Genomic DNA, 19,967 nt, shown 5'->3' with positions numbered 1-19,967 from the left:
AGGACAGATTTTATTTACTTGCATGAACAATATGACGGTGAAATGAAACAACTATGCACAAATAATATTGTCAAAAGGTTAAAGTAAGTTGTCAAATGCAAAGGAAGAGTAACACAACTGATCAAGAAAAAACACAATAAACTGTAGCTTCAGCAGTGGAGTTCATCAATCGGCAACTGTTAATTCACAAATCGACACCTTTTTTCTAAAAAAAAAGAACAAAGATCTCTCTATTCAAAAGCAAACTCTAAGAGATTGATACGGCCTATTACATCTTTCACAAGAAAAAGAAAACCTCAGGCAAAGAAGTTTTGTAAGATGAGAGCACTTACATTGGCACATTTCCTAAAATATGGCACCTAACTCAATTGATACGAAGAGAAGGTAAAACCTGCAGTACCTCCCGGGATGCATTTCAGCTCGAGCTTCTGATAAGGGCTGCAATTTACCAAACTAAAGATCATTAAAACCTGATCAAGCATTTGTAAGAATGATCAAAGAAATGCAGGATTAAAAAAATGGAAGATCCCAGCAACCTGCTATTTGGGTCATAATAGAAACCATTAATAGAACCGTCACTACACGAAAAGCAAACATAGTAGAAGCCGGCGATGGTCAGGCCGCAGTCTATTCCAACATTTACAAAGTACTGCTCTTTCCATCTCTGGAAGATGGAAAAATAATTCACAAAATATTACATACAAAACATATATGATTACAACAATTGTGCTATGATGGTTATTGAGTTACCATAAATATGTATGGATAATTACTCAGGTCCAAATTTTTGCCTCCATCAGCCTCAACCTGACTCTGAGGAGGAAAATAAGGGTTCAGTAAAGAAGAGTCACAGAGATGCAGATTTTATCAATAGATGAGTACCAATAGGGGAGTAAAAGATTGAAATTTCAACCAATGTCTAATATCATCCTCTGGCCTGCCAAAACAGTGAAGGAATCTATGTTAAAGGAAAACAAGAATAGCTTATCATCATTTTGCACTTTGCAGAATAGACATAGAAAGTAATAAAAACCGCAAAGCCATACGTTGCTTCCCACTTTCCGGTGAAAAAGGTGTAATTCCTTCCATCAACAAGTTCTCCCTCCCAGAAAGTAACTACCTGAGAACCAAGGAACCGAAAAAAAAGAAGAAAGAATTTAATTGACGAAGACTGCAGAACCCAGATAAAATGGTTACTTCCTATGGCTTTTGAGATGATAAATATAATGTTAAAAGCACTATAAACGAATACATTAATGCAGAAAGGATGAAGTTGGTAGATCTTACAGGGGTATCTGCTAAGGGGACGTTTAGTGCTTCCATTGTGCCACATAAATAACCATGATCGTTATCAATTCCTTGGATTCTCACATTAACCTTCCATGCTTCATCTTTTTGCAAGCTTGAAACGTTTTGGGTACCAGAAAAAGCCTGAAAAAGGAAAGGTAGCTATCACATAAAATGAGGACATGAGATAGAAGAATGAATGAAGAAATATGTTTGATATGGGAATATCAAAGGACCTTACAATTCATACAAGCCAAAAATTATTGCATAAACCAAGACGGTTAGTCCTAACAAAAGCCCTTTGTTTCAGAAATGTACACAAGAATAGAAATACTAACAGTTTAATGAGGCAACATAAGGAGATCAGAAGGTTTAAAGATATTAAATACTCACCCTCCCAGCACTCAGAAGACTACAAGAAGGAGGCGGAGGATGTCCAGCACTTGAATCTTGTCCTGCAGTTATTTTCATTCTTCAGTAATATAGATGATGAACTTTAAAGATTGCTAAGGGAACAAACATTCTCAGAAAGTATTAAATAACATCTAGGTTACAAAACTATATCAAGCATCAAATAGTCAGAATGCAAGAAAATGATACTACAAAGTGCATGCCATAGATGAGCAGTCACCTGAAGTGGATCAATTAAGCTGCAAACCTGCATGATTGCCATGCAAAACCAAAGACCAAAGACATTTTTACAACAAAGAAAGAAAAAGTTTTTCATGTCCAGAAAATTCAGATTGTGAAGTTGAAAAAAAAACAAAGCTTCAAACAGTCTTTATGCTTATGGCAAATCAATGGTTGTTATTAAAACATATATGTATTTAGTCATTAACCATGAAACTAACCAACTCATTCTTATTAATGGAAGATATCCAAAAAAAATAGAAATCATTATGTCGTACAATTCATACTTGTAATCGTATTATTTGTAATTAAGACTATCTTATAGCAATGAAATAGACTTTCATCTTTCAATCTAGAGACCTGTTCTTTCTACCAAGACTTTCATCATTAAAAGAGATTAATCATGCACCACTTTCAGAAAAGTTACTATTCCACGCTAAAAACCATAGTAGCTAATGAACCAGAAGATACATCAAAAAGAAAATCAGAGAGGAGACATATGAGGCTCAAGTACAGTCAAATAATGTATGATACGTAGACTTAAAATGAATTTATGATTAGTTTTGTGCACTACACCGGTCATATCCAATCCAATTAAGCCTATATTGCCGAGGCTTACACTGTCCATGGGCATGGCTTAGAGCTCAGATTGTGCCAATCTTTTACAGATGACCCATGCAGAAGTTCAGCAGCTAAATTAGTTGCTAATGCAGCAAATAATACCAAAAGTAACATTCAAATTGCATACAACTATCTTCCCCACAGATGTGTCCAACGGACCAACTAAATACCAACTCTCTAAGTAGAAAGAGAATGAATCCCAAAGATGAAAACACTATTTTAACCACAAAAAATAATTTTTTTAAAAAAAATTTCCTGAACCCGCATCATTCATCTGTAAGATTAATAGATAACGGAACTTCGTAAACCTAAATCGAAGGAAAAAATAGAAAGCAAATCTTCTCCACAAATGGAAAAACCGATCGCTGAAAGAAAAAGAAATTAATCTAACAAAGCACACGAACATGCCCAAACCTAGCTGCGACTGTGCAGAAAAACCCTAGGAAGCCTTATTTCAGAAGCATTTTAAGTAGAAAAAATCGAGATCGAAATCCTCACCCAAATCTTGAGAAGGCGTCGAGCTCTCCACTCTAACCGGCATCTTCCGCAACCAAATGCGATCACAAACTGGAGATCCAGAGGACGTCGACTACTGACTCGCTGGGAAGAGCGGATGAGCCGAGCCAGACCAAATGGGCCGAATTATGTCAGACACGAGCCCAATACGGCCCGGACATCATAGCTTTCAACAAAAATGATTAAAATTATTAGGATTCTGATAACGGCTCCTTCTTCCTCCGCCATTTTCTTTACTCCCTTACCGATAACAACACCAAAGCGAATAGCCACCAGCGAAGCAAAACCTAAAAAGCCGCACAGCAGAAAGAAAGAGTGTCAGATTTTTCTTGGGCCTCGTAAGGTCTCCCACGCCATTAATGACCCTCCTCCTCCTCCCTCCTGACCTTTCCATCTGCCACATTGCGCGCACACTCACCCCGTCTTAACTCCCTATCATCATCGCCTTAGATCTACGTCGACGTCCGGCCATGGTTGGAGAAAGGCGTGACCTTTGAAGGAAACATGCCTCCGCGCCTCCGGATCTTTGCGATGCTGCTGTCTCCTCCGGTTTCCTTCTTCCTCCTCGCTGTCTTTCTCCTCCTCGCCGCCTCTTTGTCCTGTGGGAGCTGTGATGAGGCCGGACTCGGTTTCCGCTTCTCTTTCGACGGATCGGTGAAAGATCGGAGCTTTGGGGCGGAGTTTGATCTCTACGGAGACGCGGAGGTGAGTGGTTCGGCGGTCAGGATCACGCGTCCGGCAAATGCGAGCTCGGGGCGGATGGCGTACCGGAAACCGATCAGATTCTTCGGCACCAAACTAGGGTTTTCTTCTTCCTTCTCTTTCTCTATCTCTCCCGCCGCCGCCGGCTTCGCTTTCTTCTTGTCCCCAGCTAGTGCTCTTCTTGAAAGGGGGAACGGCTATCTTGCTGAATCCTCGACCAGTCTCATGGCAGTGCGCTTCGCGACGGCAAAAACTGGTAATCTAAGTGGAAGTCTCATCGAGATCACTGTCTCCGGCGAGGTTTTAGCTAAAAGCAGCAATCTTTCCGTCAATGGCTCTGTGCCCTATCTTAACAGAGGAGAAAAGTTGCATTCTTTGATTGATTTCGACGGAGACTCAAAGATAATTCAGGTGAAACTTTGGCGAGACAAAGATTCAACGCCGATGAACTCGCCGACTTCTTACGCCGTTGATTTGTCGTCCAACTTCTTGCGGCGAGAGGCAGTTTTGGTGTCTTTAACCTCCTGGAGTCGCAATTCCACGCAGGGCAGCAGCATCTACTCCTGGAATTTCACGGCGAGGCATGGAGCTCCATATCTGATGCATTCAGAGCCCCTGGATCCCAATTCATTCCTAGTACGGCCAACTCAGAATCCTCCGGTGCATCCGAGGAGAGCTTATCCCTGGGGAATGTTCATCGCCATGGTGTTCGCTGCCGCATGCGGAGCCATGTTGGCGTTCTTCCTCATGTTCGTGTGGGCGGGGCTCGGTTGGCGGTGGCCGGTGTCTCCTGTAGAATTCTCGGTGGGGGTCGACTACGGAACGGCCGAAGGAACCGGAGAGAAGGACCTCAAGAGTGGTAATAAGGATTAGAAGCTTTGAAGATGAACCATGCATGCCGCCATTGCTGTACATTCACGTTACTTTGCGATTTCATGTTTATTTGCTCGATGGAAGCTGTAGCTTTTCAAGCAAACTTTGCTCAAATGCTATGATTTCCATCAAGAGATGGAAGATGGAACTGCTGCTGCATCTGCCATTCCTGTAACAGAAGTCAAAACTGTGCCGTGCAAAATTTTTAGGAATGAATTGGTTTCGTTATGTATTTCCATTGACTTGTCCAGAATGAAATGTCTGGCGATTTTTGGCAGCCACTTTCTATAATCTGTCTAATAATCGACGTTCTATGCGTTCTTCAGTTATTGGTAATAAATGCTCTTGCAGATCCTTTTTCTGAACGCTTCACATTCGACAGAGAGACAATTCATAGGTAGACTTTCACCATGGACGATGACAATGAACAGAGTAGAGAGTAGAGAACAAATGTATGTTTTTAGTATTCATAGATATTCAAATCACCATTTCATCAAAATTTGTAGCTAGTATGTCCATTGGATAATGATAATATCCTAAACACATTAAATAATTAAGTGGGATAGTTATGGGTACTTGATATTGTTGTCACTCTTACTAACCACCACTAATCCACCACCAACACCTTCTTCCTTGCCTAAACTAAGCAATGACCAAATAAACACTTGGGCTAACAAAGAGTTGTAGTTGCTAGGTGTGCATGCATGTCAGCATCCCATGGGCACCCCTCCCTCTGCTTATGCTTGATATTTTTGCTCCTTCCTTCCTTCCTTCCTTCTAATCCTAGGAGTCATTTTGAACATAGCTTTTGGATGGAAAGTGATGGAATTGGAGATAAGGAGTAAGAGATGGAGAGGATTCCAAAACAGAAGAAAAAACAAAGGAATGAGATAAGGAGGCTTAGTCGATCCAATTCAAGGCCACTTCTTCGAGTTCAATCTCCAATATCAACCATTTTTCTTTACCTAAAATTAACAATTTTCTAAAAACCTTACAAATTTCAAGTTTTTTAAAATCTATAATGAAGAGAGAGAGAGAGGATATAATGCTGGTTGAGAAAGAGAAAGTTGTCAAAGGTGGCAATCTTGGAGTGCCAGACTGCTAGGCTGAGGGGGTAAAATGAAAAAAATATTGAATTAAATAATATCAAATTTGAAATGATTGATCGGGTCGTTAAGATAAATTGAGAAGTGTTTATACTAATAATTCAGAAGTCCAGTATCTCATAATTACATATTTTATTTGATGAAAAATTTATATAAATATATCATAATTGAGTATCGAAAGTACCTAGGTACAACTTAACATCCTCTTGCACGGTAGTCCCAAGGTAATTTTGTGACTAAAAAGTTAAAAAAATTAAAAGAAGAGGGCTCATGTGCATTGGACCATATATAACAAAATGGAATACTATAAGAATAGATTCTAGGTCTCGAGTTACATTTTGACAATTATATAAGGTTAAAAGAAATTTTGTAAAAAATAAAAAACACACCCAACCATAATTAATATTTTTTAAAAAAATTTAATTAATTGAATTTGTTTTTATAGTACTCATTTTATTTAGAAAAATGCTAGAGCATACGACAAAAAAAGATTTCGATGATGTTAAATATTTCTAGAAGTAGATAAAATAAGTATATCCATATAGACTGTAGAGATAAACTTGTATGACGAGGACAAATTTTAATAAAATAATAAAAAAAATATCCATAATTTTTTATTTTTGTAAATTTATAAGAATGAGGAATGTTCTAGATTTTATTTTATATTCAATTTAATTTAGTTTGAATGAAGGGACGAATTTATTGAATTTATCAAATGGATTATGAGTTGAGGTCTAAGTGATTTGGACTAGTAAAAAGCAAATCACGAAATTACCGGGTAGATAGCGATTAATTTGCATATGATTTAATTTTAAACAGCTTGTCAACGAGAACAAGGCACGTGGACACGATTCACGTTCGCACCGCGGCTTGGCGCTATCAACCACCGCCCACGCCATGTGAACCGAACCGGGCCGGGTCGCGTAATGGCTATATTAATGAACCATACAATTAATTAATTACTGGATATTTCGCTCCATTTATTAATTTCTTAAACGCTTTGTCGGTGTTCATATAAGAGCGAGTGGGTGATCCGAGATAGGCTCAGTCAGTCGCTCAGAGAGGAGAGTGAAAAGCCGCACCTGAGCCGTAGGCCTTTTGGCTCCTGCATCTTCTTCCCCTCCGGCAAACGTAGCCGGAGCTCGGAGCCGCAACCTGTTTCCTTGCAGTTTTAGTATTGTTCTTGATGAATGCTTTCCGTCGGCGGGTAGGGTGAGAGGAGGCCTACGTTTTCAGTCACGAAAAGGTAAGGTTTGACTTCATTGAAAGAATAGAGGCGGAGGAGACGTCGAGAGGAGATGAGTGTTCAGGTCGCTGGGACGTGGTCCGCCTCCACGACGCCGTCGCAGGCCGCCGTCTTCGCTGCCGTTGTCTCCACCGTTGGGTCCGGCAAGCGGAAGGGCGTCGTGGGCTGCACGTTCCTTGGGGCTGGCGAATCGGCCAGGCTGCTGCGGACTCGGTCGATGGAGGTTGGGGGAGGCAGAGGAAGGCAGCCGCTTGGACATGGCTTTTTACGCCGCCGCGCCTTCGGCGCCAGGACCGAGTGCTTCCCTTCTGGCGGCGCCGATGATGGTCGGGCGGAGGAGGATAATGTGGAGGAGTTTGTTCAGAGGTTGGAGGAATCGATTCTCGAGCTTCAGCAGCAACAAGGAAATGGAGGAGACGCATCCCTGTTCTCTGCTTCCTTTTGCCTCAACACGAGCTCGCCGCCGTCGTTGAGCAAGCAAGAGCCTTCAACGGAGCCCCCGTGGGTGCCGGTGAGGCCGGAGCCTCCGGACTGGCCCGGCCAGATCGTGCCGGCGAGCGTGGAGAAGAACGCGAACAGCGTGGAGCTACCCCTGTCGCTGCGGATCATAAAGCGGAAGAAGAGGTGGGAGGACGGCGGGTGGCTCCGGGAGGCCGGGGAGTCGGCCTACTGTTCCGTGAAGCGGGCCTTCTCCTCCATGGTCTTCATTATCCGCGAGCTCCAGAGCTACACGCTCCAAATGCGGGAGGAACTCTTCTGCGAGGACTTCCAGGGGATCGTCGCGCGGGTTCACCAGGAGATGAATTCCTCCTTCGTCTGGCTCTTCCAGCAGATCTTCTCCTGCACGCCCACCCTCATGGTCTCCGTCATGCTCCTCCTTGCCAACTTCACCGTCTACTCCATGGGTCACCTCGACGCCCCTGCCATGGCGGCGCCCAATCCGCCGACCCAATTGGAGAAAGTGGTGATGGAGCACCGTCGCCATATCCATCCCGATCAATCGTCCATCAAGACCACTTCGATTGGCAGGACCGCCTCCGTGGGAGGGAACGGCGGAGGCGGAGGTAAAAAGGCGGGGCCTGTGGCGGGGGCCACCGGGGACGGGCGATCGGATGAGGGATCCGTCGCATACGGTTCCGTTTTCCCCGACGGGATCTCAACAGCCCCGGGGACCGTAACCACCGAGGAGGGAGCGATGGCGGTGGAGCATGAGGAAGCTAGGGTTTGGAAAGGGATGCTGGAGGAGGTATCGAAGATGCAAGGAAGCACAAGGGACGATGCCCTGATGGACGAGGAGACGCTCCGGCGGCTCCTCTCGCCCGTGGCAGTAGACCTCGAGGCCGATGACTACGCCGACTACTTGCGCACGGAGTTGACGTACCAGAACGCGCTGTCTCAGGACCCGGAGAACGCCCTTCTGCTCGCAAACTTCGCCCAATTCCTCTACCTCGTCCTCCGCGACCATAACAGGTAATTCTTCTCCCGGCAAGCTATTTGTAGAAATGCCTCAGCCGAAATTAGTGAAGATTGATTTCCGGCGACAGGGCGGAGTACTACTTCAAAAAGGCGGTGGGGACGAAGCCGGATGACGCGGAGGCGTTGAGTCGATACGCGAGCTTCCTGTGGGTGGCAAGGAAGGACCTAGCGGCGGCGGAGGAGAAATTCCTAGAAGCCGTCGCGGCGGATCCTGGCAACCCCGCCTACGCAGCCGCCTACGCCCATTTCTTGTGGAACACCGGCGGCGACGATACCTGCTATCCGCTGGAAGCCGGAGAGGCCGCCGCCTGATTTCTGCAAAACGACAAAATTAGTGGGCAAAATTTCATTTCACCCGAAGGTTTATCTTTATTATCAAACTACCCTCCGGAGGAGTAAAATGATATGAAATTGGATAATGTTAAGATATTTTTAGATTCCAGATAAATGTTGGGCTGAAATGAATTTTGCTTCATAAACACTGATAATTTTTTTTTGAAAATGTGGGTTTTGGCCATGGATTTGTAGAGGAATTTACGACATCTTTTATTATACTTTTAGTTTAATCTTCAATTGGATGATAAATTGCATCAACTTGTAGATATTTGTTTAGTTTATCAAAGTATATGACCTTGTATTTCGATTATGAAAAATTATGGATAAATGAGATGCCTAAGATTCATCAAAGAATAGAAGGCTAACTCATGGTAAAAAAAAATATCTTCAATTAGCCGAAAACTATGAAAGAATATATGTCACAATGGAGGTCTATACATTGTTTGTACATGGAGCATGGCCACATCAAAGTTGGTCCCTAGTCGAGGTCTATCAAAACTTCTAAATTATAGAATTTTTATAATAATTCATTATCGATCTCATAACTACTTGGCACCAAAATGCTTAGGACCTAATGAGTATGTCATCCTTAAAGACTTAATTCTAACATGTCTTTCAATCAATGTGTTGTAGCTTGACTCGATACGCATCAAACAATTCATAAACTCTCTGTATTCTAGCTTCTTCCTTCCACAGTGAACCACTAGTGGCAAGATGGCGAACCAACAAGCCATGCCCATTATCCACACACTACCCGTCCATATGCAAAACACCATTCCCGGTCTCCATCCTCAAAAAAGTCGATACGTATCGCGACGAAAACCATCCAACAACACTTCAACAAGCAACCGTCGGCGGCACTGAAAAATTCCGACAAGCACCTCCCCCGACTTAGGGACCTACAATTCCGATCGACTTTTCACCGAAAGGCCGAGCACATGGGCTAGCCTTGCAGAACACACGAGGCAATTAGTATTGTGTGGGATTGGGATTGGAATCCATGACTCGGCTTGCATCTGTAGGGAAGATGCCAACAACAAGAGGGGGAAGGAAAAGGCACAAGCATTATACTATTGACTCCATTATCTAGTTATTTCAGTGTGACAAGCAAGCAACAAATAAAAGATGGTTGTGTAGCAACTTAGCGGTAGGCATGATTGTAAAAGACAAGCTCAAGAGTGTTGAATGTAAAAGTTAATTAGGCTGTTTCTTCAGTCTCCTCTTATCTTATTAACAATGAACAACTCGATCACCATGTTTGCTTAACTTGATGTTGACATGTCGCCTCGTATATATCTTGTTTATTGGACGTAGTGAGTAGCAATTTGTGTTTACTAAATGCTTGGTGGACTTGGACGAATCAAATAGACTAAGCTAACATAACTATTAAGTTGGTTAGACAAACTTGGTGGATCGGGCAGACCGATCGAGAAGGAGGAAAAGGATGAACTAAGTCAAATCATTCTATATTTTATTCCATTAACCAAATTAATTAACCGCACTGAGCGGGCATGCTTTACCCATGACCAACCTTTACAAATCCGTACCAAATATAGATATTTCCTTCTTGTAATTCTAATCTCATCAGCATCCGCCTCCCTTTTGGCTCCCCTGCAGTTCCATGCTCGGTGCAATGGCCCAAGTTCTTCCCAAGGGTATCTTGCTCGACGATTCCTGTTTCTACGCAAATCTCATCGATGTCACTGACGAAACGGTCGCCCGAAGCGAGGAGTAGTATATGTTAGAGCAGAATTAAGCAAGCAACAAATCAAATTGCTGCTTCCTCTGCTTCGAACGTGCTCGTGAAAGGGCAGCTGCTGCAAGCCCACATGAGGTACGGCAACCGGTGGGCCGAGATCGCCAAGCACATCGCCGGCCGCTCCGAGAACGTAACTCCATCAAGAACCACTGGAACGCCACCAAACGCTGGCTGGCAGCAAAGCGCAGGGCCAAACGGAAGCCGTACGTCGTCGTCCAGCAGCAGCTCCAGGGCACCCACCTCAGTCGTCCTCCAGGACTACATCCGCGCGAAAACCCTAGATCACCTCAGCCCTCCGGTCCCGCTGCCAAATGCGCAGTGTGGAGATCGAAGAGGCTATGCATGACCAACTACGTACTCTTCGGCATCGATGACTTCCCGAGCAGCCTCAGCGGCGCCGAGCACGACGGCTTGATCCGGTGCTTTTTCAAGCCCGCGGTTGCACCATCTGGAGTGGCTTCTGACGACCGATCAGGTCCGACGGTCGACTTTATCGAGCCGGAAGATGATTCTTGCGGGAAGAAGAATCTGGATCTGATAGAGATGCTGTCCCTGCAGTTCTCGAACAACAGTAGTAGCTAGAAATTTACTGGCCGGATCTTTAATTATCTATCGAATACGGATGAAATTGGAGAAGGAAGAAGAGAGTGGTGCAGGGAGTTGAATGCATGGGTTGGGATGTGTGTTGACGTGGCCATATATATCTATATATGAAGGTTTCGATTTCTATGTAAATATACAAATGGTTCTAAGAAATCGATCGTTAACATTTAATTGTCGGGAATCATTTGCAAATCGATCGTTAACTATAATTGCTGGGGAGCATTTGCAAATCGATCGTTCCAAGAAATCTGAGAAACGGTCGGGTTTTACTTTCAGTAAGGAAAGTTTATATTTATCCCTAACTAAAAGAATATATATTACAGTACGCATTTGTATATTAAAAACATTTTGAATGACTTGAAAACCTCGTAACAACTTAACATTTTATCTAAATCCATCTTAACGCAGCGCCCAACGGTTGAATTGGCAGTGAACTGAGAATAATGAGATTGTAGTAAAACTCTTCTAAGAACTCGGTCGCTAATCTATTGCCTATGATGAAAGACATGACAAAAAACGAAAGCTGAGTATAACAAAATTATAAATGAGAAGAGCAATGATATGCTCAAGGAAAAAAAAGTTGTAAATGAGAAATAGTTCATCTTACTGGCTTTGCATATCATTGGTCTCCCAAAAACTTACAAAAATGATTCAGTCACTGACTATTACCAGAGTGCCGAAGAAAAAAAAAAGACATACCATTGTAGGAATTAAATGCAATCATCTCTTGTTAGATAGTTTTGAAAGATGTGACAGTGGATGGAGAAGAGAAACTTGGTGACAGTTCTGGAGAGACGGGTCTACTTTTTCAGCTGAAGACTAGAGTAATGTAGGCCGTAATTTTGAACCCTTGGACCCTCGTTCAGCAGCAGCGCCACGGTCAGCAACTTTTTGAATCTGGTCTGAAAACTCATTTGCCTGCCGTGAAAACTCAAAAGCTAAGTTAGAAGAAAATTAAGAACAGGAAACCAAACCATCCATGCTGCTTCAACAATTACCATGAAAACACTAAAGCTTAAATGACAATCTATTTAGTTAAAAGTAATGTTTAAGGATTTTAGATGCCAAACTCTCATTATGTTTATGATGGGGAAAAGAATCGACACTACTAGGTTATGATTCATGTAGCAAATTTGTCTCTTTAACTTCAACCATTCCGTGGTAAAAGGATGGTCATTTGTATTAACTGAAATGTGAGAATCCTCATGAGAATAATTATTTTATTGGCTATGAATTTCTTTGGAGCAAATATACATTCATGTTTGGTTGCTAAAAAAATTGAACACAGCATAAGTTATATTTCAAATTTATAAGAAATAGAAATTCTTTGCTAAATGGCTAATACTTTTCTATTTCTTCCTAATTTATTCCATCCTTCAAACAATATATTGAATTATTCCAATCAGAATAACTATACATATTGTACAGTCCAAACTAGCTAATCCATCTAGACATGTCACTAGGTCCAAACAAGCCAATTAGAGCGGTAACTAGCTAATCCATCTAAACATGTCACTAGGTCCAAACAAGCCAATTAGAGAGGTAAGTCCAAATGGGCTTGTATTGGATGGTTAGGTGAGCAAGATTTCAACTGTTCTGCAAAATGTCCTCCATCCTAAATTGGAATTCTTACAATAAAAACATCACCTCTGGGATTATTAACTTGGTTGGTGAGATGGTCACATAAAAAATGTTGTTCCAAGAATAATGACAAAAAAAAAAAAAAAAGATATAAGGAGCATCAGAACACAACCTATGAAGTACTTAAAGGAAATAAATTAGAGGGAAAAAAGCATTCCACCCTTACCTTTTCATCTATCCACATTAGAGTGCTCAGCTGATTGTCAAGTATTCGCACAACAACATCAAGTGGATTCATGGTATCAATCATATCCAGGCCACCTCCCTAAACAAGTGTATATAGAATGAGCATTCACAATTTCAAGATTTCGATCAGACACAAACACTTGCAGGATTATACCTGAGAAGCATTCACTGTTTGAATTATTGATTTCACTTGTTCAGTCATATTTTGCATTTCTCTTTCAATAAACTCTGCTTGCTCATACCTGACATTAACAGATGATTCAGCATGCAGGTAATGATATATAGGTATACTTCTCAAACTCTTCAATTTGCAACATCTTCTAAGGAAATCTAGGAGAAAAATAAAATTTAAACAAAAAAATAATGCTAATACTGGCAAGTAACTACAAGTATCACTTTGTATACTAATGCAATTTTGAGTGGGTACACGTTATTAGCTAAATTGTGGCTGCTTTGAGACCAATTCATAAATCTTATGAAAGGTGCCTCTGCTTGTTGTCTGTCATAATGCCAAAGCTATTCTTGAAACGAGTATCAAAGATCAAAGTACTTTCTCCCACTTCAAAAAATGTGGTATTTCTCCCACTTCAAAAAATGTGGGTACCACCACTTCAACTACAATAACAATATTAACATCAACAAGCCGCGTTAATTTCAACTATTTAGGTAGGCTACATGGGCTTGCCCCCTCTATTGAATTCTGTGGCATATATCTCTCCATTGCCTCCCACCTATGCAAATAATTAACTAATTGTCATACAAATGTGAGACTAGATATCAGTATTTGACTTTTGATGCTGATATAAACTGTGAGAGATATAAAGCTCCAAAATCTCTTTCTATTCCATCAGTTTGACCTCAAGATAATTTCAAAATGTTGAACAGATGAAAAGAAGACAGGTGAGGAGATGAGCAGTCCATGGAAATACAAGAGGAAGAATGTTTGCACATTTGAAGAAATAAAGTAAACACCAGACATGTCAATAGTAGCATTGATATTATCCACCGAAAATAAAAGTTCCTGAAGCCGTCTCGAAGGACAGTAAAAGGAAAAAAAGAAAATGAACAATATGGTTTATCTAATATTGATTGTTAATGAATTCTCGTCAACAACATTGAGTGTCACATCTCAAATCAATAATAGAGTGAGTTGGAGTCATGGAAATAATATCTCTTGCAAACCAACGGTAAGACTGTATACATTGACCATACCAAGGGGCTTCCTGTAATGATAGGAGGTCTATATCAAAACAACGGTAAGTTATAGCATATTTTTAAGCTTCAGATGAAAATCTTTACCAATTGATTGTCAGTGACTCACAACAGTTTTTGCTTCTATATCACAATAAGGGTGTTTGGTTGATGGATTTGGGAATGAGGGAATGGAATGATAGTAAAAGATAGTGTTTGGATTGTAGGTTTGAGAATGACAATTTGAGAATGATTTCTAGATTTATAAGAATCAACCAAACCCATATACCTAAGTGGGTATCATTTCCATTTCCATTCCCATTCCACCCTGCTATCAAACTCATACCCATAGTCATTCCCATCATTAAACCAAACGCCACCTAAATGTTGCTAGCACCAACATGTTGAGTGGTGATGGCTCATCATGGAATATACATGTGCCAGGTGAGCATACGGATTAGAGTGATTCTGCTCCTAAAGGCAAACACTATTTTGCTATACATTTGAATTGGCTATGTTTCAGATCTGTTTTCAGTCAATATTATCATTTATTAGGCAATAGTGTAGCTTACATTCCCTAGTTTTTATTCAGCTACACTTTTCTCAAAGAAACAAGTGCAAGAATCTATCAATCAGACCATTTGATAATCCCACATATTTTGATGCAGGATTTATCAGGGGGAACATATGCAGACTATGTAGCTCCAAGGTTTTTACTCCAAAGAACAAATTACAGATTGCCATAAAATTAGTTCAACAATTCTGGAAAAACATTTTTTAATCATATAATAAAATTTATTTTGAAAACCATCCAAAAAATAAGTATGCCAATCATTACTAAATGTACTGAACAAGAACAGCATCATTCACAATATCATTCTAGGATTTCCAATAGAATTTATTTTCTCTGCTAGTATAAACACAACCCATCCTAATGAATGAATCAAGATCCATTTGAATTAATCAGCTCTAATTATTTCAAGCAAATTCTAAAGATTGCAGATGACCAACTGCAACATTAGTTTGTTCTGGTACTATGAGCAACTGCTATCTCCAATTTAAACTTTAGCAGGAAATTAAATAAGAGCATGAAGTACTTAGCAACTACAATCATGTTACAACCTACCCTATCCAATGTACATTTGTATTGAATTAGTATTTTGAACTAGAACAATATATTTCGTTATTTATTGTAGAAATACAGTAAAATTGAAAGATGCTACAACTCAATATTATAAAACCACAATAACGTCAAAGGGTAAGGAAGGAAATAAAGTGTAATTCTAAAACTTCAATACGAAATTAATCACTCAACTAACATTGAATCTCTCACTGAAGTAGCTTCATCTTCTAAAAGCAATGACCGTTCGTCTTTGTATATGCGCTCAGCTTCCGCTTCCATGCTCTCCAGAGCTTTGTCAACCTTGAGGCTCAAAATATAAACCGAAAATTAGAAGACGAAAAATATGATGGAGCATTTAAGCCAAAAGCTTCTTTAAATCATCTAAATTAGGAATTTGGTCAAGATTATTGCAAAAGCATTTATGGTTCAAGGGCTGGAATTTGGATTGTGATTGGCAAGAAAGTTAATAAGATCTCTTACTCGAATTTATGCAGGATGGGTTTATGCGCGATTGGTGAATGTGCAGTCAATTTTATGGTTGGAACATAAATAGATAGGCAACCTTTCATGTCTACACTTTGGGGAATGTATCAGATGTAGAGCGAGTTCAAAAAAAGTCTAATGTTCAACTATGTCTTTACACAGTATATATTTAAGATGAAAAAACAAATCATAGTACAACAGACCAGTTTAGCTATTGTAAAAAATACTTACCAGTTTGGCCAAGAACCAAGTCTCACAAGGACAGATTTTTAAATGCTAATATTATAAGGCTAACATGAACCAGCAAAGGCACAACTACAACTATGGTTCCCTAAAAATTAAATATATATGAGCCAAGTGAATCGAGAAACATAAGAGCATGCCCACAAATGGCATTTGAAAGAAAAGGTAAAAAGTAATTCTATTAGTAAAATCTGAGAGCCAGTTGCAACAAACCTCCTGCTGATGTGTTTCAATTAATTCAAGTTGTCGTTGTAAGCTAGTTTGATACTCAACAACTTTTGCCACCTCAGCCTAGAAATTTACAAGCAAAATCAGGCAAGTAGATGTGATTAAATCATTCAGCATTATATATAAGTAGAGAATGAAGTGTTGTATCAATTCCATGAGCTGGCAGTCTAATAATAATTATGGAATGAAAATACATACAATAAAGCTTCTCAAAGAAATGTGTGCACTTTACAGTAACTTCAAGTTCCTAGCCACCAAAATATGATTATGATCCAGTTTGTGAAAATATGGCATGATTAACAAAATACTAACCTTTTAAGATCTAACAGGATTACATTTGGAATTCATTATAAAGAAATAGACCAATAACAAGTTAAGTTTATACATTAAAAACAATATACAGCATATCTTAACTAAGGTTGGTTAAACTAGATAAAATATGAAAACAATAGCCACTAAAATTGGGTAAATATAAAATCCTCATTTCAAATTAGATGGTGTTGCGTTGAGTAGATTGTTCCTATACTATACTATAATATATGGACCAAAGCTTCAAGAATTGTGCAAAATCCAATAGAAAGAAAGCCATGGAGTCCAGTTATTGATTGGCAAAGAATTCAAGGATTTATAAGATGAACCTGCAGGATTTTTTTTAAAATATAGAAACCAGCTTGTTCACATTCTACCTCTAGTCTAATAAGAATTTCACGGTTTTGCAGAATCCTCATGTCCCATTCAGCTATTGCTGTAGCCTGCTTTTGGAATTTTGTAGTGCGCTCTTGCAGCTCAGCATTCCAATCCTTAATAATCTGGTAAAACATAAAGTCAAGTATATGAATAGAAAGAAAAGGATGGCACGCAAATATAGCTACTTCATTATTATATTTTGTTATATAAAGTAAATATTTTACCATAAATATATTTTTCCAATATTATTCAAAAATGGACCACATATGCACTATGTAGTGGGTCAACCAGATATTGTCTTCATAACTTTTTAGATCCTCAGTGAAATGACAATGACCAATATGACTTCAAGTACACGAAAGTATTTCATCCTTGAAGAGATTTCTCAAACAGAATATCACTAATACTTGTCATTTGACAGAAACTAGTATAAAAGCATACTTCCTCAACAGTTTTTCCAGCAATCTCTGATGGTAACTTGGGTGCTTGGACAGCTGAAGTGGTTGTAGAAAGTCTGTAACCCATAAACCAAAAGGAGAAAATCAACATACCTCTCAGATAGTAGATATGTGTAATCACCACTCCTTTAGTGGGAAGAAAAAAGAAACAAAAATAAAAGGTTGGTCAAAAAAGTGCACAAACCCGTGACTCGCAGCTTGAACAGCTGGCGTTAAAGCTTGACTTGTAAGAGAACTACTAGACAAACTTGAAGATGCCGAAATGGAGGAACCTAAGGAAGAAAAAAGTTAAGAATGCACTTAGAAATTATAATTTAATCAGTAAAACATGAAAGCTGCACATTGCAATGCAAAGAATGTGGTTAATGCACACAACAGCATATCAAGAAACATAATATTGTAATATCAAGCACAGTTAACCAAATATAGTAAGACATTTGAGATAAAAGAGTTAGCAACAAATTGAATCCTTCTCTCAACCCGCCCACTAATATCTTCTACCCTTCATTGTGGCCCCTAAGCCTATTTATCTTGTTATTTGGGGCATGAACTCTCACATAATGCATTCATTTTTACCTCTCATTATTAATATACATTTCCCCTACAAAGAAATTTATTGTAAGAATTTTGATATAAAGAGTTAAATGACAAATTCAATCCTTCATTAAACCATGCCAACTAATATCTTCTACATTTCTTGTGGACCCTAAGCCTCTACTATCCTGTAATCTGGAGCATGAATTCTCACATAATACATTAAGTTTTGCCTCCCGTTATTAAGTACTTTTCTCCACAAAGAAATTGTATTCTATAAAATACTTTAGTTTCACAAAGAATATGGTGGGCAGATTAAGTTTGGTCGAAAACTGGATAAGTTCATTTCAACACTTAAACATGTATCATTTGTCCATATGATCCAAGCAACAAAGTTAGTGGATTAGCTTGTCATGACCCTGATCAATGAGAGAATTTGGCCCACAAGAAAGGACGCATGCAACATGTTCTAAAATGCGTATGCCCAATTTTTCTGAGATTTTTAAGTTTATCATATATGAATATACCTAACAAAGAGGCAGCTGGTGCAGGTTGAAGTGGAATGGATGTTATTGTTGATGCCGTGCTGGAGAGAGCAGCCGCGGGTGTTGATACACCAAAGCTTGGGAAAGCAAGTGTAGGTGTGCTACTTGATGTCGTTTTTGAAGCAGCGGCTGTGGCGGCAGATGCAGCGGCTGCTGGAGATGATGAAGGAATTTGAAATGACAGAGGAGATGTAACAGACGAAGGGACTGCTGTAGCAAACAACGAGGAAGACGTAGCTACAGGTGTCACGGCAGGCGGAGAAGTAGTGCTTGCAGTTGTGACAGTTGGTGCCACGCTTGATACGGGCAATGCGGGAGAAGACCCAAATCCAAATGACAGAGTTGAAGGCTTTGCAGAAGTAGGAGCGGAGAACATAGATGCACCAGAGGGAGTTGATGTAGCAGCATTGGTAAACCCAAAGGAAGGTTGGGACACAGCAGATGTCGGAGTCGCAAAAGAAAAGCCAGTTGCCAAGGTGGACGTGGTAGTAACAGGTGAGGACGAAGTAGTACTACCAGACGACACGGCATCGAACGAACTCGGAGCAAAGGAACTGCCACTCCCAAAGGAGAAAGGAGAGGTCGAAATGCTGGTGATGGCAGGAGAGGAAGTAGCGGCAGCAGAAGAAGAGAATAGAGGGGACGCAGAGGAGGAGGCAGGAAACGGGGATACGAAGGATGGAGCTGAAGCAGACGTCGTCGGCACAGAAAAGGCGGGGGGAGATGAGGACGTAGCAAACGAAGGCACCGAAGGTGCGGCACTAGCTGACGAAGCAAACAGTGTCTGAGCCGAGGACAAGGCCGGCGCCGGCGCCGGAGGGGAAGCGGAAGTACCTAACAACGGAGAGGCAGCAGTGGAAGACGAACCGAAGCCGAAGTTGGGAGTCGAAGCCCCCAATCCAAAACCAAAATTAGGGCTTGAGGAAGCGGAAGGTGCGGCGGATGCTGAGGGAAAAGGGATAGGTTTGGGAGCAGAGACCGCCTGCGAGGAAAATAGACCGGGGGCAGTAGAGGCGGAGGATGGAGCAGATGGCGAGAAAAGACTAGAGGTAGTAGCAGCGGAAGATGGAACCGATGGCGGGAAAAGACTGAAGGTAGAAGCGGCGGAAGATGGAGCAGACGTCGAGAAAAGACTGGAGGTAGAAAAGGCGGAGGATGCGGCCGATGAGGAGCCAAAGGTTGAGAGGCCGAAGAGAGATGGGGATGAACCAGCGGAGGAAGAAGCGCCTAGGGAGAAACCAGTGGCGGAAGATGAGGCGGCGCCAGCGGCGGTGGGAGCGAAGGAGAAGGGGGAGGCGGAAGAGAGGGAGAAAGAGGAGGAAGCGGAAGAGACTGAGGGTTGGGATGGGAAGGAGAAGGACGAGGACGAAGAAGACGACGAGGAAGAAAAGGAAGAGTTGAAGGAGAACGCCATGGTTTCGGCTCTCCCGATCTCCTTCCTGCTCGGCACCGGCGGAGGAGATTTCTAGGGGTTTTGGTTCGTCGCAGTGTTA

The 19,967-nt window shown here is 41.1% G+C and overlaps 4 protein-coding genes across 5 annotated transcripts; 2 read left to right on the top strand and 2 right to left on the bottom strand.

Moving 5' to 3' along the window:
- Nucleotides 1–67: 67 nt before the first annotated feature.
- On the bottom strand, nucleotides 68–3,187 carry LOC122055289 (glucose-induced degradation protein 4 homolog). 2 transcript variants are annotated; one of them, XM_042616656.1, is made up of 8 exons: nucleotides 3,037–3,187; nucleotides 1,681–1,742; nucleotides 1,288–1,431; nucleotides 1,047–1,120; nucleotides 883–937; nucleotides 751–813; nucleotides 537–664; nucleotides 68–438 (listed from the first exon to the last, which is right to left on the bottom strand). In XM_042616656.1, the coding sequence occupies exons 1-8, from the start codon at nucleotides 3,077–3,079 to the stop codon at nucleotides 360–362; spliced, it is 648 nt and encodes a 215-aa protein (XP_042472590.1). In that variant the 5' UTR covers nucleotides 3,080–3,187; the 3' UTR covers nucleotides 68–359. The 2 variants fall into 2 exon arrangements, with proteins under 2 accessions (XP_042472590.1, XP_042472591.1); XM_042616657.1 differs by lacking the exon at nucleotides 537–664.
- Nucleotides 3,188–3,294: 107 nt separating this feature from the next.
- On the top strand, nucleotides 3,295–4,863 carry LOC122055288 (lectin-like). Its single transcript, XM_042616655.1, has one exon. The coding sequence runs from the start codon at nucleotides 3,559–3,561 to the stop codon at nucleotides 4,627–4,629; it is 1,071 nt and encodes a 356-aa protein (XP_042472589.1). The 5' UTR covers nucleotides 3,295–3,558; the 3' UTR covers nucleotides 4,630–4,863.
- Nucleotides 4,864–6,658: 1,795 nt separating this feature from the next.
- Nucleotides 6,659–8,938, top strand: LOC122055287. The gene is made up of 2 exons (XM_042616654.1): nucleotides 6,659–8,451; nucleotides 8,526–8,938. The coding sequence occupies exons 1-2, from the start codon at nucleotides 7,034–7,036 to the stop codon at nucleotides 8,767–8,769; spliced, it is 1,662 nt and encodes a 553-aa protein (XP_042472588.1). The 5' UTR covers nucleotides 6,659–7,033; the 3' UTR covers nucleotides 8,770–8,938.
- A 2,800-nt stretch (nucleotides 8,939–11,738) lies between these two features.
- LOC122055285 (nuclear pore complex protein NUP62-like) lies at nucleotides 11,739–19,967 on the bottom strand. Its single transcript, XM_042616653.1, has 9 exons — nucleotides 18,457–19,967; nucleotides 17,580–17,667; nucleotides 17,379–17,451; nucleotides 16,937–17,059; nucleotides 16,236–16,313; nucleotides 15,493–15,596; nucleotides 13,137–13,224; nucleotides 12,963–13,061; nucleotides 11,739–12,073 (listed from the first exon to the last, which is right to left on the bottom strand). Exons 1-9 carry the CDS (start codon nucleotides 19,886–19,888, stop codon nucleotides 11,975–11,977), a joined length of 2,184 nt encoding a protein of 727 aa, XP_042472587.1. The 5' UTR covers nucleotides 19,889–19,967; the 3' UTR covers nucleotides 11,739–11,974.

The sequence above is a fragment of the Zingiber officinale genome, chromosome 3B (genome assembly GCF_018446385.1).
Source record: "Zingiber officinale cultivar Zhangliang chromosome 3B, Zo_v1.1, whole genome shotgun sequence".
In the NCBI taxonomy this organism is placed as follows: Eukaryota; Viridiplantae; Streptophyta; class Magnoliopsida; order Zingiberales; family Zingiberaceae; genus Zingiber; species Zingiber officinale.
The sequence above is the reverse complement of the archived record's forward strand: the minus strand, read 5'-3'. Positions and strand labels throughout refer to the sequence as shown.

Coding starts and splice junctions, on each gene's coding strand:
- LOC122055289 (XM_042616656.1), bottom strand. CDS start 3,079: ATGCCGGTTAGAGTGGAGAGCTCGACGCCTTCTCAAGATTTGG. Junction 938..1,046: donor ACCGGAAAGTGGGAAGCAAC/GTATGGCTTTGC, acceptor CTGTTTTGGCAG/GCCAGAGGATGATATTAGAC. Junction 814..882: donor AATCTTTTACTCCCCTATTG/GTACTCATCTAT, acceptor TTTCCTCCTCAG/AGTCAGGTTGAGGCTGATGG.
- LOC122055288 (XM_042616655.1), top strand. CDS start 3,559: ATGCCTCCGCGCCTCCGGATCTTTGCGATGCTGCTGTCTCCTCCGGTT.
- LOC122055287 (XM_042616654.1), top strand. CDS start 7,034: ATGAGTGTTCAGGTCGCTGGGACGTGGTCCGCCTCCACGACGCCGTCG. Junction 8,452..8,525: donor GTCCTCCGCGACCATAACAG/GTAATTCTTCTC, acceptor TTCCGGCGACAG/GGCGGAGTACTACTTCAAAA.
- LOC122055285 (XM_042616653.1), bottom strand. CDS start 19,888: ATGGCGTTCTCCTTCAACTCTTCCTTTTCTTCCTCGTCGTCTTCTTCG. Junction 17,060..17,378: donor CTGGAAAAACTGTTGAGGAA/GTATGCTTTTAT, acceptor ATGTTTTACCAG/ATTATTAAGGATTGGAATGC. Junction 15,597..16,235: donor TTGAAACACATCAGCAGGAG/GTTTGTTGCAAC, acceptor TTGAGCCTCAAG/GTTGACAAAGCTCTGGAGAG.